General features: G+C 34.4%; 1 protein-coding gene across 2 annotated transcripts in view; it reads right to left on the reverse strand.

The window, feature by feature from the left end:
- Nucleotides 1-18,088, reverse strand: part of LOC111061876 — a 52,388-nt gene that overhangs the window by 25,294 nt on the left and 9,006 nt on the right. Inside the window, exon 2 of one of the 2 annotated variants that reach the window (XM_022349573.2) lies at nucleotides 79-198. In XM_022349573.2, the coding sequence (XP_022205265.1) occupies nucleotides 79-139 (61 nt within the window). In that variant the 5' untranslated portion in view covers nucleotides 140-198. Of the gene's footprint in view, nucleotides 1-78; nucleotides 201-18,088 lie in introns of those variants that run through there. The other variant, XM_039425782.1, reaches the window with a different exon arrangement.

An 18,088-nucleotide genomic window follows, 5' to 3' on the forward strand; every position in this document is an offset into this window, starting at 1 on the left:
ATTATATTTAAATTCAAATAGAAACTTCCATTACTATAATAGATGATAAAATTAAATCTATTCAGATGTACTACTTACCAGGATATCCAAATAGAAATGTGAACGAGGTCCATAGTAGTATTATTATTTGGTTAATCATGGTAGTTAAAGCTAGTGTTGCATTTTCATTGAAAATATTATACTCAGTCAGAGAGGTTCCTAGAAAACAGACATTTGAATCGATTAACACATCATTATTGTCACATACAGGTGCAGGCTGAATCAGTATACGTAAACAACAGCTAGGAAAATTTCAAGGTCCGACGAATGAATCGATCACTGAATCAGCATCGACTGATTATCAGCATACAGAGAGTTTGCACTCTAGTTGGTAATGTCATTCTATCGTCTTGTGTGTATCATCATAGTTTTACTGATAAAAATCAATAAATAGTCTAAAGGAAATATTTTTCAACTGTAGATACTTTTATTTCGAACCGTTGATAATTTTCTTGTTGTCAGTTTGTTTTCTCTTTATTACACAGAGTAAGCTACTCAGAAATCTGAACCCACCTTCTTCTAAAGTTATTGTAAAATACACTTATCGAAACTTGACGATGACATAATATATACAGAAAAAGTCTCCTCGGATGATAGAAGGAGAAAATTGTTGAGCAAGATAAGACCGCTAATGCGATTGTAATGCCATCTTGCCATCTTGTGAACTGCGTTCGAGCTGATGCGATTTTAGGATTCATACTTTCGAATCGCAGAAAAGTGAGGTAGTCAAATAATGATTTTCAGTTAGGATCAATCCGGAGTAAAGAGCAACGTATTTGTACTTCTTTATTCCGTGGGATAATGTAGCCTGATGGAACGTTGAAAGGTTTCTTTGTTTTTTTTTCATTGGCTTTCAAATCTTACTTCATAACTCAATCATCTACATGCGATTAAATCACATAAACCGCAAATTGAGAAATTAAATACACTTCTAGTATTGTGATTGTGTTTTCACCGATTAACATGGAAGACTACAATTTCAGTTTACACTTGGAAATGTGCTATTATATAGGGGGGGGGGGTTTGAAAATTTCGTCAAGAATATTACTTCATTACGACTCAATAAAACTCCAAAGTTCTTTGCATTCACAGAGCGGTTTCAGTTTTTCGAAAGATGGAAAAATTTCAAAAACAATAAAAATTGATTAAATTTTCTGCACAAATAAGTACCTATTTCGAGATATCATGATGCATTTGAAATTTAACGTAAGTTAAATTGAGTAGTAGTAATGCATTTGAGTAGTAGTAAGCTCTAAAACTTGAATATGAATATACATTAAATGTGAGCGGAGTGAGTTTATCAGTTTAACTTAGTTTTTAGGTGTTGGTTCACTCTACAAAATCACACAACTATACTTAGATCTACTATAACCATCTAAGATCAACAACTAGGATTTAAGAGCAATCACTATTAGGACAAAATATCAACTTTATAAAAGTGTTAGTACAACCACGTCTGTAATAATGTTCAAACAGTACACAGAAATGACACTGTAATGTAAGGGGTAAGACGTAAGACACTTGGGAGACAGTGGAGGATCAACTTGAGCTCTTGAAACAAATATTTAAACAGTCTGTACAGCGATTCGAAGCAAGTTACTGTCGACTCTCTTCTCGCTTCTACACTTGTTAAGTCCTTGGAGCATTCTCTATTTTCCTTAATTAAGATTCAACTGTCGCATTCATTAATAAGCACTGGAGGCATCCAACGATTTGAGGGGTAATTCTTGAAAGAACGAGATAGAAGTAGGTTTTTGCTCGTTCCCGCAACTGTGTCAGATTATCTGGTTGGGGATTCTGTAGGCCACTTCCCTCTCTTTTCCTTCTTTTATCTCCTCCTGCTTCTGTTACCCCCTTTCTTCTTCATTTATTTAGATTTCTTTGGTGGCCTACTACTGATTCCTCCACAGGAACTGTCTGCTTTGCCAACTTCAACTTTGTTATTCCTCCAACGTCCATTAATCGGACAGCGGTTTTCGCGTTTCCTCAACTTTCAAAATCTCTTTGCACTTATCTAAATTAGTGAAATCTTTTTCAACAATTGGAACCTGGTCTCTCATAACAGGATAAAATTCATAAAGTGTTCTGAATTTATTGACTTTAACTGTAATGTGGGAATCGAAACTGGGGCAAACCAAATTTGAAACTTTAAACTTTGAAGTTTCTTCAGTTGTAAATGGAACTGATTTCTTGATTCGTGTTAATGCTTTTTCTTAGTCCCATTTTAGACTGTGAAAATTAATCAAATATCGAGTTAATAATATTTATGAGTTTGAGAATTGCTTTCCGGCGGTTCGGAAACAACTTGAAGTTTCAGGTCAACTCATTTCTGCTCCTCATCATCATTCATCAAAAACCCTCCCCAAAAAAATCCATTTGAAAATGTTGAGCTACCTTATGGTAACTGAAGTTTATATTCTTCTGTTTTCCTAGCTTCGTAGTAGCCCTGTAGAGAGTATGCCAGTATTTTCATTAGAAGATCACACAATTGAATTGGCGGCAAACCCCAAACTTTAGTCTTACACTAAGATAAACTGCGCTCATTAGGTTTCTGTCAACTGTGGCTGTGGTTGCCGTACTGTATTTAGTCATGCGGTTTCGATGCAGTCCTGTATTGAGCCATCCTAGCCAGGTGCTCTGTCTACTATACAAACACAGAATGCCGCATGTGTGTGTTTCACCCAAGCGCATGACCGGTAGTACTGATGCAAATAGTCCCCAAGGTATATATAACGTGCAATAATAGGCTGGAATAGGTTGGGCTTAGCCTTGTCTCATCATCAATTACCGTCATATACGATTGTGGAGCACACATCAAACTTCATGGAGAGTGTGTGGGTGCGAGTGAAATTGGAGATGAGCACATTAGTCCGCGGAGACTGACTAATTTGTGAGGATACCTGCCTCCCTGTCTGTATCTCTGTACCACTGGCTGCTTCATTAACAACGGCGACTAGTCTATATAGTTGCAACTATGGGTGCTGAGTGCTGCTGGGAAACTGCATTCAAACTGAAGATCATCGATTATATTTCATTAAAATATGGTCTTTATCAAACTCAAATCATCCTAGAACGGAACAGCTTCTGGTACTGATACAATACTATAGTCCAGTCATTAATGGTAATAGTTTCTGAGTAATTAATGAGTTTTGTTTGAGATTTGACTATACTGCTTGAGTTTACTATAGTTTGAAAGGGCTGACTTCCATTATGGGCCGACCATTTGACTGTTTCTATTTCTGTGACGTTGCAATTCTCCTTGAATATGAGAATCCAAATAGAAATAACTGTGGCTCTAATGATTGGGTGAATTCGACTTGATACTAGTCTAGAGTAAACTCTAGAGTTCACAAAAGCTAGATAATAATGTAACTAGTATCTCAAATTATGTCAATAGATCAGATGTTTTGACAGTATCGAGTTGTTACCATTCAATCATAAGAGCCACAACCATTTCTTTTTGGTTTCTAAGGACTAAGGAGAATGGCAACGTCGCATAAGTAGGTTCAGTCAAATGAGTTGAAAGCAGTGGATAGCGTTTGGGAAGTCCTAGATAGGAAAATAATATTGAGTTAGGCAGGTAATTTTAGAACTAATTTTACAGTGTTGCCAACTCGTTGAGCATTTAAATATTGATGTCAATGTTAAAATCCATCCAGACATTTAAAGTTGAACGGTAACATCAATGATAATGTTTAAAATCATCGCATGATATAGCCTACACCAGAATGAAGTTGTTCGGAATGCAGTGAACATACTAGACAGAGCCAGGAATTTGATATTCATCGAGATCTCATAATTATTGCATAGGTTGCACAAGTGATCCAGAGGATGGCTGCAAATCATAAGCACCATCACAACATGTAGCAATCCAGCTAGGCCTACTGGACAATTCGTCGATCAAAACAAGTCAATTCAGTCCAGGTTTAGTTTCAATCCTGTAGTTCCTCATCAATAATAACAAAAAAGTTAACTTTTCATGAAAGTTTACAAATATGCACTATTTTCACTGGTTTAGGTGATAAATATAATATTTATCGCTTATTAACCAATTTGATGCTAGATTGTATGTAAATCAAATTATATGTATAAAACAATCGTACGTTCTCTATACGTCAATAGAGTAACTTGTGAAAGTAATCTTGGAGAAGAATTATTAGAGTCAACTCAACTAGCCATTCTAATTTTTTTTCTACAGGGCTACTTGATAATGTTATTATATAGAATCACTAGTAACCTTGTATTTTCCCTCATGACACGAACATTTTCCTTTAATAACGACACTATTGAGACACCTTATTGTTTTTGTCTCGATTCCACCAAAGTGAATATACCAGACACCGCAATCAAAACAAAAGGTGTGTGTAGAGTGATAGTGGATGGTATGGCCGGCCCATGGGCTCTAGCTCTAGCAGTAGGTAGGCCTACTTCAGCATAGAGCATGTCGGTCGATATTCAGAACAGAGTCAACGTGTAAAAACATGCTAGCCTGACTTACTACCGTATGCAAGGCATATCGAATCGCTGGGACATGCTCTGTCACGCAACATGTTTCCTCATGAACACCTGCCACGGAATCAGCACACGTCTTGTTAGTCGAAAAGTACCGAAATTCTAACTGAAAGAATTGATGTGCCAGTACTCTGCAGCCCATATGGGAAACAATTGAAACAACGGCCGCAAAGCTCCAAAACTCCGACTCAAAATAGAAAAAACTATCCCGACAAATGGAAAATAACAACATACAATCGAAAGTTGAGGATCAATTTTGTAGTATTATTCGACTTGCAATTAGAAAATTATTTCCGATGTGGAAATTTATTGAAACAACGGGTGAAAAGTTCCAAAACCTCGATTCAATATTGAAAAAGTTTCAAAACACCGGAAAAGTAAAAATACTTCGGAAGATACTGTACATGGATTATGCTTGTAGGTTTTCACTTGATATTCTGGATATGAAACATGAAGGTTCATTGAAACAGAGACTAAAAAGTTCAAAATCACGACTCAAACTGGAAAAAAATGAACGAAACACATGAAAAGTGAAAGAACACAATGCAAATTAGTGATTTTAGCTTTTAGTATTTGACTTAAAAATTGAAAACTACAAAAAATTTTCCACTGTATATTATCAATTTCTATCAATATAATCAATAGACTCAATACCGTACTTCAACATGAAATGTTGAAAATTTTTACTAGTATAAGTGAAATATTACAGACAGATCCTCATACTATAAAACAGGTTATCAAGATACAGCTACAGTCTATACGACCGTTTATTGTTTTCCTCATTCATCCTTTATTTTATTTTATTCTAATTATTTTACATTATAATTTTGTATCATTGAATCAATAAAATAAAATAAAAATGTTCAATGTATTGAATACGAGTATAATGGACTATGAAATAATAAATTTTGAAAATTAATATGTTTAGCGCTAAAGTCTGTTTCGACAATCGTATATTTGAATCTATAAATGCCTAACGATTAATGAGTAATTCAGTAATATACACTTATTTTAAGTAGTAAATGATTTCCATTTAGATGTCATCTCTTTGGTAGAGAGTTAGTGGGGAGGATATTTTTAATATTCTTTCCGAAGAATGGACATTGATATGTCCAAAGCTCCGCCAATTTATGTAGATGCATAACAATATGATTATTATCTATAGTTATTATATTACAAACTGCTTTTTCATATCATATACAGTTCAATAATTATTTTCTTAGTCTATATTATGTAAATTCATCTATAATTTTGCTGTATTGTAAGCTATTGTATATAAGTGTATAAGCCAGTATATATTGTAATCTACATAAATAAAGTACTCAATCAATCAATCAATCAATCAATTTCAATCACTTTACTCGAGCATTTTAGACAGACAGTTCTTAAATCTTATTCCGAGCAACTTGTTGAAGTTCAGTAGAGCAGTTGAACCTCTCATCAGACATGAAATAATGGAATTGAATAGTGGGTATAAACGATATAATTAAATTACGCGATAAAGTTGGTGACGTTGCAATGATTGGAATAATTGAAATAATTTGTACCATGGGTGATTCACAACCATCAGGGGTTTTCTTTGAAAATTGAAACGATAACAAAGTTCGGAGCACGCATTATTAATTTGCCATTTAATCCTGGCTTTTTCATGAAACGGTTCAAAGATTTCCAACAACCCACTCTCCAATCGGACGTTTTTCATCATGTTCGAATTTAACGAGATTTGTGTCGTTAAACTAACCATGACCATTGAGTGAGCCAATCCGGTGGCCTGCTGCAAAGGTTTTTGTTGGCCTGTTTCATTTCAACACTCGAATAATTATTATTCGAAACCAAGGAATGAATATTGGATTTCAGTAAACGTGTGTCACATGTGCTGGTTAGTTTGTATTCTGAAAACATGTTACCAACATGTTTTAATGCTGATTGCAAGCTATTTCATTTACAATTAGTGAATTTGGAGTATCGAAATAAACACAATAAGAAAAATAAATAAGTACAATAAAGAAAAAATAGAAATAGTATGCTTTTACCAAAGGTGTCTTCTATTGATTTTTATTTTTTATTTTCCATAAAATTATATACAAATTGATAAAATAAATATTCTCAATTACAAAATGGCACTACCGGCAAAAACAAATTGATACACGATTTTCCATATACTGATAAGTAGGACCGAGGTACAGATAGGAGTCAGAGAATATGCTTCAATGCTTGAAAGATTGACTCAGTGTGACTAATTAATTTGTAAAGCATGATGTCTCATCCAAATCTATGATAATTTTTTGAGAATGAGATAGAGTGCAAGATTGCACAAGCACATTTCAATTTCAAAATACATTTAACTAAAAGGTGACATACCTTGTGGTAATAACAAGGAGTTCCCTAATAATCTACTCGTTTAATAATCAATTGAAACTAATGAAGCGATTGGGATGAAAGATTTGGATGAAGATGTCTAATAACAGAGAACAAGGAGGATAACCTTTTGCTTCTCATTTCGATTCGATGCTAATAATTATCCATCAAGCTTAAAAGAGCACCACGACACGATACACGTTGTAACATATTTAAATCTGGGTAGATGAAAAGCCCTAACAGAAATAGTAATAGGTCTAAAAATAAAGTAATTGGCTAATATCGCCAAGCAGATAATAAACAAGATTAGATAGCATCAGCTTGTTCTGGCTAAATGGTACAAGAACTTAAAAAGGATTTGAAGGAAGTTTACTACTCATAAATAGATTATTTATAAAATATTTGAAGATTGAGGTTATGTAGATGTATTCACGGATCGGTGACCTAGAGATCGATCAAACCGAAGAACGTAGAATCTGACCAAAACCCCTTGGCAGAGCTTTATTGCATTCGGATGGTGTGCAATGTGAAAAAACACCCGTCCACGTGGCTAATTATTAGGTAGCATGGAATTAATATTAATATATAGAATATTAACTAGCATGCAAAGAGCATAAATAAAAAACCAAATAAAAATAATTTAATGTATTCAGGAAATAAGAGTTACCAGGCGCATGAATACCGAATAAAATTTGCATGCACCAATAGTAAAACGGCAGTTAATAGGCGGCAACTGTAGGCCAATTCAAAAATATTTATATATATTTATATAAATGTACTAGTTTTTGTGTAAAAATTTGTGTAATCTATGTTATCGATATGGCTCGAATGCAAAGAAATTATTAATCATATAATCTAAGCAATATTTTGGCATTTTTTGTAAGATCTATTTGAATTTAATGGCGGAGGATTGAGATATTTAAATTTTATGCTAATTTGAAAGTCGGAAAGAGGATCTGTAAAACTGAGAAGGAAGAACCAGCACTCGCCAGCCAAATGCCACCATAAGAGGACCCCAAATATTTTAGAGCGAAGTACCTTACTAATGATTTTGTAAAAGTTAAAGTTAAAGTAAATTATTTAATTTCTTAAAAGACTTCGTGATGCTATTGTGAAGCAGAAGTCATTTTCATTTTTAATTAAATTTATAACCCCTTGGAGGAGACGATTCCGGCTACCATATTCCCGGACCACATGGAGTTGGATCGACATCGGCGGCTTACAAGAAGATTTTCGACACGTGAGTGATTAAATTTGAATTTAGTGATGGGCGCCCTAGTGCTTCGAAATAATCTGATGATCAAAGCTAGCTCGCCGAAAGGGTTATTATAAATTAGAAATTAATAAGAGTAATACTTGCGCAAGTAAAAATTAGTATTAAAGGTATTTAATTGAAAGAAAAATATAGATCAATATTTTAGAAATTTCTATTTAATCAAAGAAGTACGAAATCTAGGCTATCAAACGTATGCATACAATATTTAATTTTTTGCAATACAATTTGCGATAATTTATCATAGTTCTAATTCACTAGATGAATGGCTCTACCTATTCCGTCAGGTGCCGAATCTTGCACCCTGAGATGAAAATATATATTCGATACAAATAAATCTACTAAATACTAGAGATTTTAATATATATATATATTTGGATTATTAGTGGCTAATTTATCAAGCTGATCTTAGAGCACATATTTTTGATTGAATTATCCAAGTCGACAAGTATTAGCAAGCGTATATCGCAGCTACATGCAAAAGAATGCATATGATTTTAAGATAAAGGCACATGGTAATGATTCGTGCCATAAATCTAGAATATAAAGTTTAGCCTGTGATATTTTGCTGATATAAATTATTGTTCTATTTTTTATATTATATTTTTATCGCTCTATATATATTTTTTGCCTCGATTGATCTTTGCATTATTTGTGTAATATATGTGTGAAATTTTCATGGTGTGCAATTTATTTTTTATTCCTCAACACTATAGTATAAGTATCATTTATATATATATTTATTATTTATTGAATTACAAGAGTTATTGGAGAAGCCCATATCTAGGCCTATCAAGATTTTTTAAGACTGAATACTATTAGAAAACCACGACCTAATTATATCAAATCTCATGCTTTACCGACTGATGCCAAGCAGGAGGCTAATCGTTATTTAAATATAAAGAATAACGTGACACAAAGACATGTCGCCCAACGTGATAGGCCACGGATACGACAGAAAGACATGTCGTACCAACGTGGGACTGATGATGAGAGCCAAGCTCATTGAATAATTATTTGAAATTAAGTCAATAACCATATTGAAAATTATAGATAACTTATACGAGTTTTGAGGAAAACTGGCGAAGTAAAATTTGTATTACTTTTTGGGGAATCAATAGCTTTAAATAAAGAGAAATTATATGTTTTAAAGAAAATTTTATATTATTATTATTGTAGAAAATATATTTTATAGAGAGAGCTATTATATTTTATGGGCCTAAACTGCTAGTCAGAAATCAATGAATAGTATTATTATATTATAAGAGCTTAAGTAATAAATAGGTTACCTGGCTTGTAATGTCCATAGGCCTATCCTCATTTGTGTCCTTATTAATGCCTTGTTGGCCAAAACTTTCACTTTTTTAACAAACACTTGACACTTAATCCATTTTTAAAATATGAGTCTCTTTTCGTCCACGCAAAGTAAGGTAGCAGACACACTGCAGACGGCGATAGTAGCGGAGATCGACGCTGAGGGGGGCGCGATGGAGTCCAACGCCCAGATATCTTCAATCACCGCCAAGAATCCTGTGAACAGTAATAAACCGTTAAATGTCTCCCAAGAAGCAATAAGGAGGGTTATAGTAGAGGGGATGATCAAGTCATTTTCTAATAGTTTAGAAAAAACAATGACCACAGTAATGAAGAACTTAAAGGCGGAAATGAAGGAAATGCGGGAATCACTGAAGGATACATCGGTAAGAATGGATAAGGAGACTGCGGAAGAATAGATAACCTACCAGCACAAAACACTTCACAAATTCATGAAATAGCTACAAACAGGAACAATAGTCAACTTATTTCCATAAATAAACAACAGAATAGTAAATCTACACAAATAGCTCACCTAAATTCTGATATAAATCAAAACAAAGTACAACTTAATTCATTGGAGACAGCCGTTGGAGAACAGCAATTATTTTCATCTGAATTAAATGCCGAAGTAGTAGATAATGAAACAGAAGCTTCTAGTCATTGGAAACAGGCCCAAGAGAAGTTGGTACAACTTGAAAGTCAAATACATCAATTTCCGCACGAGAATATAGAGCCTATTCCCATAGCAACGTTTGATTCACTACACAGTTTCAATGAATTAGGCCGTTTTGACAATACAGACCGCTATCTCCAACCTAAAGAATTTATAGATCAGATAAAACTAGTTCAATCATTAACACCCACCTCTTGGAATTTTTGGCGTCTTCGTTTGACTAGTTTATTGATTGGCGAACCCCTGATGTTCTTTCGGAGTAGAGTCCATGAATTTACATCATTGGATGAGTTTGTAGCTGTCTTCCTGGAACAGTATTGGAGCAGAAGTAAACAGTTGGACGTGCTAGCGGACATTATATCATGCGATTTCAACCCTAACTTAGACGGTGCATGTACCACTTTCGTCACTGCCCTACAGTTTAAAAATTCTCAATTGAGCGAGCCCATTAATGAATCGGCATTAGCAAGTATTATTTTAAAGAAGCTACCGTATCAAGTTAGAATGGCACTCGCCACACAACCATTACTGATTGCAAACAGCTGATAAATCATTTATATGGCATACAGTCTGTGATGGCAATATCAAACCACCGTTCAGACCAGAGATACGCACAAAATCAACACAACTCAAAAAGTAATCAGTATACAGCCAAAACTATGAACCAGTATCATATGATCACTCTCGATCTACTCCTCAATTTAAACGCCGCTATGATCATAATCAAAATAATTGGAATAATAGAAGCTTTCAAATTGTCAAACAAACCATTATCCACAGCAAACCTACAAAAGAAATTATTATTATGGCCGTGATCGATTTAACACAAAAAATGATTACACTCAGAATAATCATATAGAAATCATAAACCACCACCTCATCAAATTAGTACAACTATACATTAGCGCATGCAACAGGAATAAATCAACAAAAAACATGGAACCCAGCACCCAACGACCCGCCACCAGATATACAGAAAACTACATCTAAACAATTATGTCTACATGATAACCCCGATACAACCCACACAAGCTCAGAAAAAATAGATAGAGAAAATAAAGATACTACAGCCTCATATACCACCTTGTGAACGGTTTACCGAAAATATTAGAAAAACAGATGTTAATACAAGATAAATCACCACCAAAACCGCCGCTCAACATGTAATTAAAACAGCCGAAAACATCAACCCTTTAGCCTTATATTCCCCGCCGACGATCCATCACCGCAGGAAGAGCAGCCCGCATATCCAGAGACCGCCACCATGTGTCTGCACGTCACACCCGCGCATCAAGAGTCCGCCACCGCACCCGCGCATCATTCGACCCCACCAAGGCACCCCAAGGAACCCAGGATAGAGGACCAAGAGGACGGACTACCGGATAAGAGGAGCGACCACCGCAAGGCCCGGAGACGGAAGCGCCCGAGGACAACCGACCGACATCAGTACGAGAAGACGGACTACATGACCGAAGGAACATGCATCGCAAGGCCCGGAGGAAGAAGCGAAAGAAGCGGAGGAACCGCGCGCGCATACCGGCCGCATGCACGTTCAAACGCCCGAGGAGGACACCGGACCAACACCGAGGAGGACAGGAGCGGACCGACGGCGTGCATCCGCGGCACATACGTTTCAAGAGGGCAAATCAGCGATGTGACCGGCAAAATGGACGTAATAAATGGGATAAAAACGGAGCTGCTTACGAAACTACTATGGATTCATGCGGGAGGATAATTATAAAGTGGACTACTTATGAAGTTAATTAAGGATAAACGGTGTTGATAAGATTAGAAGAATTAAAAAATTATATTAATAAAATGGAAGTACCTGGATATGATATGATGAGATATTATACTATGAAAAGATGATAAATGTTTTGTTATGGTGTTTAATATTTGTTATGATGGCTGTGATAATATTGGAAAGTGATGCTATAATTAAGACCATGTTATTGTTGAAAGAATTTATTAGTGTTGATTGGAAGTGTTATATTATTGAATTGTTTATTATGATGATGAAGCCTAATAATGAATTTAAGTGGAAAGTATCGGATGAAGTTGATTGGAAGCTTTATATTATAAAGTCGTTTATTGGTGTAACTAGAATTATAAACAATGCCACTAAAGTGAAAATATTGAGACTCAACGGAATAAATAGGAATAACAAGGAAGAAAACAGAACCAGATCAAGGAATGTTTTAAAAGATACACCAGATACCGGGGTTTTATATTCATGAAGATAAATAATAATAGGACAGCCTCAACAAACAACAACGGACAGCAGATAACCGAATGGCCTACAGCAGTATAGCTAGCTACAAGCAAAAAGCCAAGATACGGGAAAACCACAACAATTCTACATGAAATATCATCGAATTTAAAATAATATGATAAGAAATCAAGGAAAACATTATTATCAAACCGATTACTAACCTTCCTTAATAAATTTAATCTTGGCATAGGACCGCATGGCAACAATCCAGTATTTTAATTCCTTCCAGCCGTTAGAAGCCTGCAATAAGGAAAAGAACAATTTTTAAATATGTAATTAAATTATATACATCAGAAAAAAAAGGACACAAGCGGGGATAATAAAATTAAAATTTGTTAATTACCTTTTTAAGAGAAAAAAATGAGCAGTTAGGTTAATAGTTATGAAACTCGACAGCGAATTCTGTAGAACAGTGACCAGCTGGCCAAAGCCACCCAAATCAAACGAATGTAATGTCTGTTGAACATATGTTTATAAAAAGAAATACTGTACCCAAAAAGTTATTTATTATTGTTATTTATTATATTTATTAATGTCGATATATTTATTTATATGTTTTATATTTATTACTTTTAATTATGCCACGTTTGTTACCTGAAAAGAGTTAAAGTGAATACAAGCTACCAAAAAACCAAAAAGCCATTAGCAAAAGAAAGTATTGTACCTGATGTATAGAAAATTATTTATATTAAGACCTAAGAAATACTATAAGATATAAGCCCAGAAGTTTGTGAATCGAAATTATTGTCTAAAAGGAATCATTGTGAGAATTATGAAATGTGTGTAGTTAGGTTGGTGGCCCTGCAAGCGGCGAATTTAAAAATTACTATGTTTTAAGTGGTGTCAGGAAGAGTACGTTTAGAAGTTTATATTTATGATATTTTTATGTGTGTTGAGGAGGAGAATTTGTTATTGTTTTTGATAAAGGTATAAAGGAGATGCAGCAAATATGTCTGCGAAATGTGATAGAAGTAGGAGAGTATAATTTATAAATAAAGTATAGTGTATATCAATGTATTGAAGGGTGGGTTTTCATTAAAAACATTGTGATTCTCAAATATTTTGAATTCAAACCCAGGGGCGCGTGTAACATATTTAAATCTGGGTAGATGAAAAGCCCTAACAGAAATAGTAATAGGTCTAAAAATAAAGTAATTGGCTAATATCGCCAAGCAGATAATAAACAAGATTAGATAGCATCAGCTTGTTCTGGCTAAATGGTACAAGAACTTAAAAAGGATTTGAAGGAAGTTTACTACTCATAAATAGATTATTTATAAAATATTTGAAGATTGAGGTTATATAGATGTATTCACGGATCGGTGACCTAGAGATCGATCAAACCGAAGAACGTAGAATCTGACCAAAAACCCTTGGCAGAGCTTTATTGCATTCGGATGGTGTGCAATGTGAAAAAACACCGTCCACGTGGCTAATTATTAGGTAGCATGGAATTAATATTAATATATAGAATATTAACTAGCATGCAAAGAGCATAAATAAAAACCAAATAAAAATAATTTAATGTATTCAGGAAATAAGAGTTACCAGGCGCATGAATACGAATAAAATTTGCATGCACCAATAGTAAAACGGCAGTTAATAGGCGGCAACTGTAGGCCAATTCAAAAATATTTATATATATTTATATAAATGTACTAGTTTTTGTATAAAATTTGTGTAATCTATGTTATCGATATGGCTCGAATGCAAAGAAATTATTAATCATATAATCTAAGCAATATTTTTGGCATTTTTTGTAAGATCTATTTGAACTTAATGGCGGAGGACTAAGATATTTAAATTTTATGCTAATTTGAAAGTCGGAAAGAGGATCTGTAAAACCTGAGAAGGAAGAACCAGCACTCGCCAGCCAAATGCCACCATAAGAGGACCCCAAATATTTTAGAGCGAAGTACCTTACTAATGATTTTGTAAAAGTTAAAGTTAAAGTAAATTATTAATTTCTTAAAAGACTTCGTGATGCTATTGTGAAGCAGAAGTCATTTTCATTTTAATTAAATTATAACCCCTTGGAGGAGACGATTCCGGCTACCATATTCCCGGACCACATGGAGTTGGATCGACATCGGCGGCTTACAAGAAGATTTTCGACACGTGAGTGATTAAATTTGAATTTAGTGATGGGCGCCCTAGTGCTTCGAAATAATCTGATGATCAAAGCTAGCTCGCCGAAAGGGTTATTATAAATTAAGAAATTAATAAGAGTAATACTTGCGCAAGTAAAAAATTAGTATTAAAGGTATTTAATTGAAAGAAAAATATAGATCAATATTTTAGAAATTTCTATTTAATCAAAGAAGTACGAAATCTAGGCTATCAAACGTATGCATACAATATTTAATTTTTTGCAATACAATTTGCGATAATTTATCATAGTTCTAATTCACTAGATGAATGGCTCTACCTATTCCGTCAGGTGCCGAATCTTGCACCCTGAGATAAAAATATATATTCGATACAAATAAATCTACTAAATACTAGAGATTTTAATATATATATATATTTGGATTATTAGTGGCTAATTTATCAAGCTGATCTTAGAGCACACATTTTTTGATTGAATTATCCAAGTCGACAAGTATTAGCAAGCGTATATCGCAGCTACATGCAAAAGAATGCATATGATTTTAAGATAAAGGCACATGGTAATGATTCGTGCCATAAATCTAGAATATAAAGTTTAGCCTGTGATATTTTGCTGATATAAAATTATTGTTCTATTTTTATATTATATTTTTTATCGCTCTATATATATTTTTTGCCTCGATTGATCTTTGCATTATTTGTGTAATATATGTGTGAAATTTTCATGGTGTGCAATTTATTTTTTATTCCTCAACACTATAGTATAAGTATCATTTATATATATATTTATTTATCTATTGATACACAGAACACAATTCTGTTAAATGGTTGGGGAAGGACCAACAGGCACAGCTCAAAAATTTTTCTTCCTCGAATTTTCATGTATACTATACACTATAAATACGGTAGTCCAAAAAGTAGGTTATGTTACATACACTTATGAATTTTTAGTCCAATTTTCAGTCCAAACATTTGAAAACAGAAAAGTTCGAATTTAGATTTTTCACAAACCAAATTGAATAACAAAATAACACTCACTACTGTAAAATAATGATTATTGATATAGATACTTTTATTTAGACTGATATGATTGCTACAATATTTGATAATGTAAATAAATTAAAAATAATTGATCTTGAATAAAATCATACCGTTGCTCATGTCAACAAATCAGAAAAGTTGATCAAGTCGATTAGTTTCTTGCCAGACTTCTCGTGAGATCAACAGCTGAACATAACTCTGTCTCACTCCCACACAAGCACTCGCATCTTCAATTATCGACAGACGACGAAATTATCATCTGTTTTGCCAAGAATGAATAATTATTATCCTTTTCATGTCCTTCAGTGAGTTTTCCCAGGAATGAGACCATGTGCAATCCAATTTGTATATCAAGAACCTACTATATTGCAAATTTCATCAAAATCGTTAAAGCCGTTTTCGAGATCCGTTGGACAGACATAGATACATAAATAAATACAAAAATTTCTCGCTTAATATAATAGGATTCGTTGAAAAATTCTAGTATGACCTTATTTCCATTTGCTTTGGTTTTACTCTATTCTACTAGTTAACTTGTGGTTGATAACCACATGACGAAACATATTAAATTATTCGAATTCACTGCATTTAATGAGTAGGCAGAGCCGTCTGCCGTGGCTAGTCATGCTTTGTAACGCTCCGTTAATATTTTGTTTTTGAAACAGCTTTTCAGTGATTTGTGGGGTAAAAATTGTGTCATTCTGTTGCATCAAACCTCCTTCACGTGGTGGTGGATCTAAATAGTAAGTAGTTGCAGCGGAGAACTTATAATATTTGTTTCAATGTGACTTATATTTGAAAAGAAAGAATATTTTCTTCTCTGTACTTCAGTGAGGATCGGTTTTTATCGCTCGGTGCGAAGTTCAATTTACTTGAAGATAGCTGACATATTTCTGCTATCTTTCTTTTCCGACAGTTTTGGATTGTTGTTATTCTTCCTTCTATTCTGTTCTGCTTTTCCTAGTGTCCGTTCTTATCAGGAGCTTCCGATAATGTTCCCGCCTTGCTTGCTCTCTAGGCGCTTTCTCTCTCTCCTTCTATTCTCCTGCTTTCCTCTTGTATAGTTTATTTAGCCAACTAATACGGGTGATTATAGCTCCGAGAACTGATAGAGTGGCTGGGCGAGGAACCGAGATATTGGCGCCAATTATTCAAAATCTTGAACCATGACAATATTTACATATAAGAACACTAGAAACGGATTGGGAGTGTATTATAGAGATCAATGATATAGGAAAAGCCATTCTCTTACCAACGGAGACTTAGTGTGGAGATGTAATAGTAAGGGCTGCGCAGGTACACTTACAACTGACGCAATGCTTGAAAAAGTAAAAGTAAGCAAGGTGAAACATTCCAAACATCCAGTACCCTCTGCTCCACCTAACTTGACAAATAGCCTTCAACCACAGAAAAGATTGGACAAAGTAGCTCATGCCTCAGTGACGCAGAGATTGTCACTCGACTCTGTGTTGAATAGTCGACGGAGGGGTGAGTTGAATGATGCAGAGTGTCAGACAGACGACTTAATTTTCAAGGAAAAGGATGAACTGATAGCACGCATAGATGAGTTGCTTTGTCATCGAGATGCACTCGTTGAGGAAATCAAGGACATTAAAGATATCGGTATCTCTATAGTTCGAGATGATGTAGAATTTAAATTCGATCAGAATGCACATTCTCAAAGTATAAGTACGCAAACCGAATCTTATTACGGATTGACCACCAAGAAATGCAAGCCAGATTGTGATAGCTTGGATATCATTACTATTCGAGAACAAACAATCAAGATTTTGAATGAGAATAATAATACCCTTCACAGGGAGATTCAAGAAATGGAACTTGAGATAATGAAAAATTATGACAGGATAAATTCTATAATGCAAGAAAATTATGAAGTGAAGGATATTGTAGCAAATCTCAAAGACCAGATTGATGAACTCCTCACAAAACAAATTTGTGTTAACAATACTAAGAAATATGAAAATGTTATTGCTGATAGTGAACGGCCAAAGCTAACAGTGACATGTGACAGCCAAGGACGTGGCCTGTTTTCATATTTGGAACATTTTAATGATGGACTTAAGAGAAAGTATAATATTTTCAATCATGTACAGTCAGGTGCGCCTTTTGAAGTAGTCATGTCCTCAGTTCTGAATAAAAATGACATTGACACTTATACTGTAGATGATTATATTATTGTGATAGGAGGTACAAACAATATAAATCCGAGCACTTATTGTCGAGACCGAAAAGTGTTCATGAAATTCGCAACTAACCTGGAAAAACAAATAGCGGCATTGAGTCATACCAATTTGTTACTTGCAACGATTCCACAAAGGGTTGATTTGAGAGAGGATGGCTTGGACAATGAAATTATCCAGGAATACAATTTTATAATCAGGAAGTTTGCAGCGCACAATAGTCATGTCAACATCCTTGACTTGCATCTGTTGGAGAGATATTGTCACACAAGGCATGGATTGCATTTAAACAA

The sequence above is a fragment of the Nilaparvata lugens genome, chromosome 4 (assembly GCF_014356525.2).
Source record: "Nilaparvata lugens isolate BPH chromosome 4, ASM1435652v1, whole genome shotgun sequence".
Classification (NCBI taxonomy): Eukaryota; Metazoa; Arthropoda; class Insecta; order Hemiptera; family Delphacidae; genus Nilaparvata; species Nilaparvata lugens.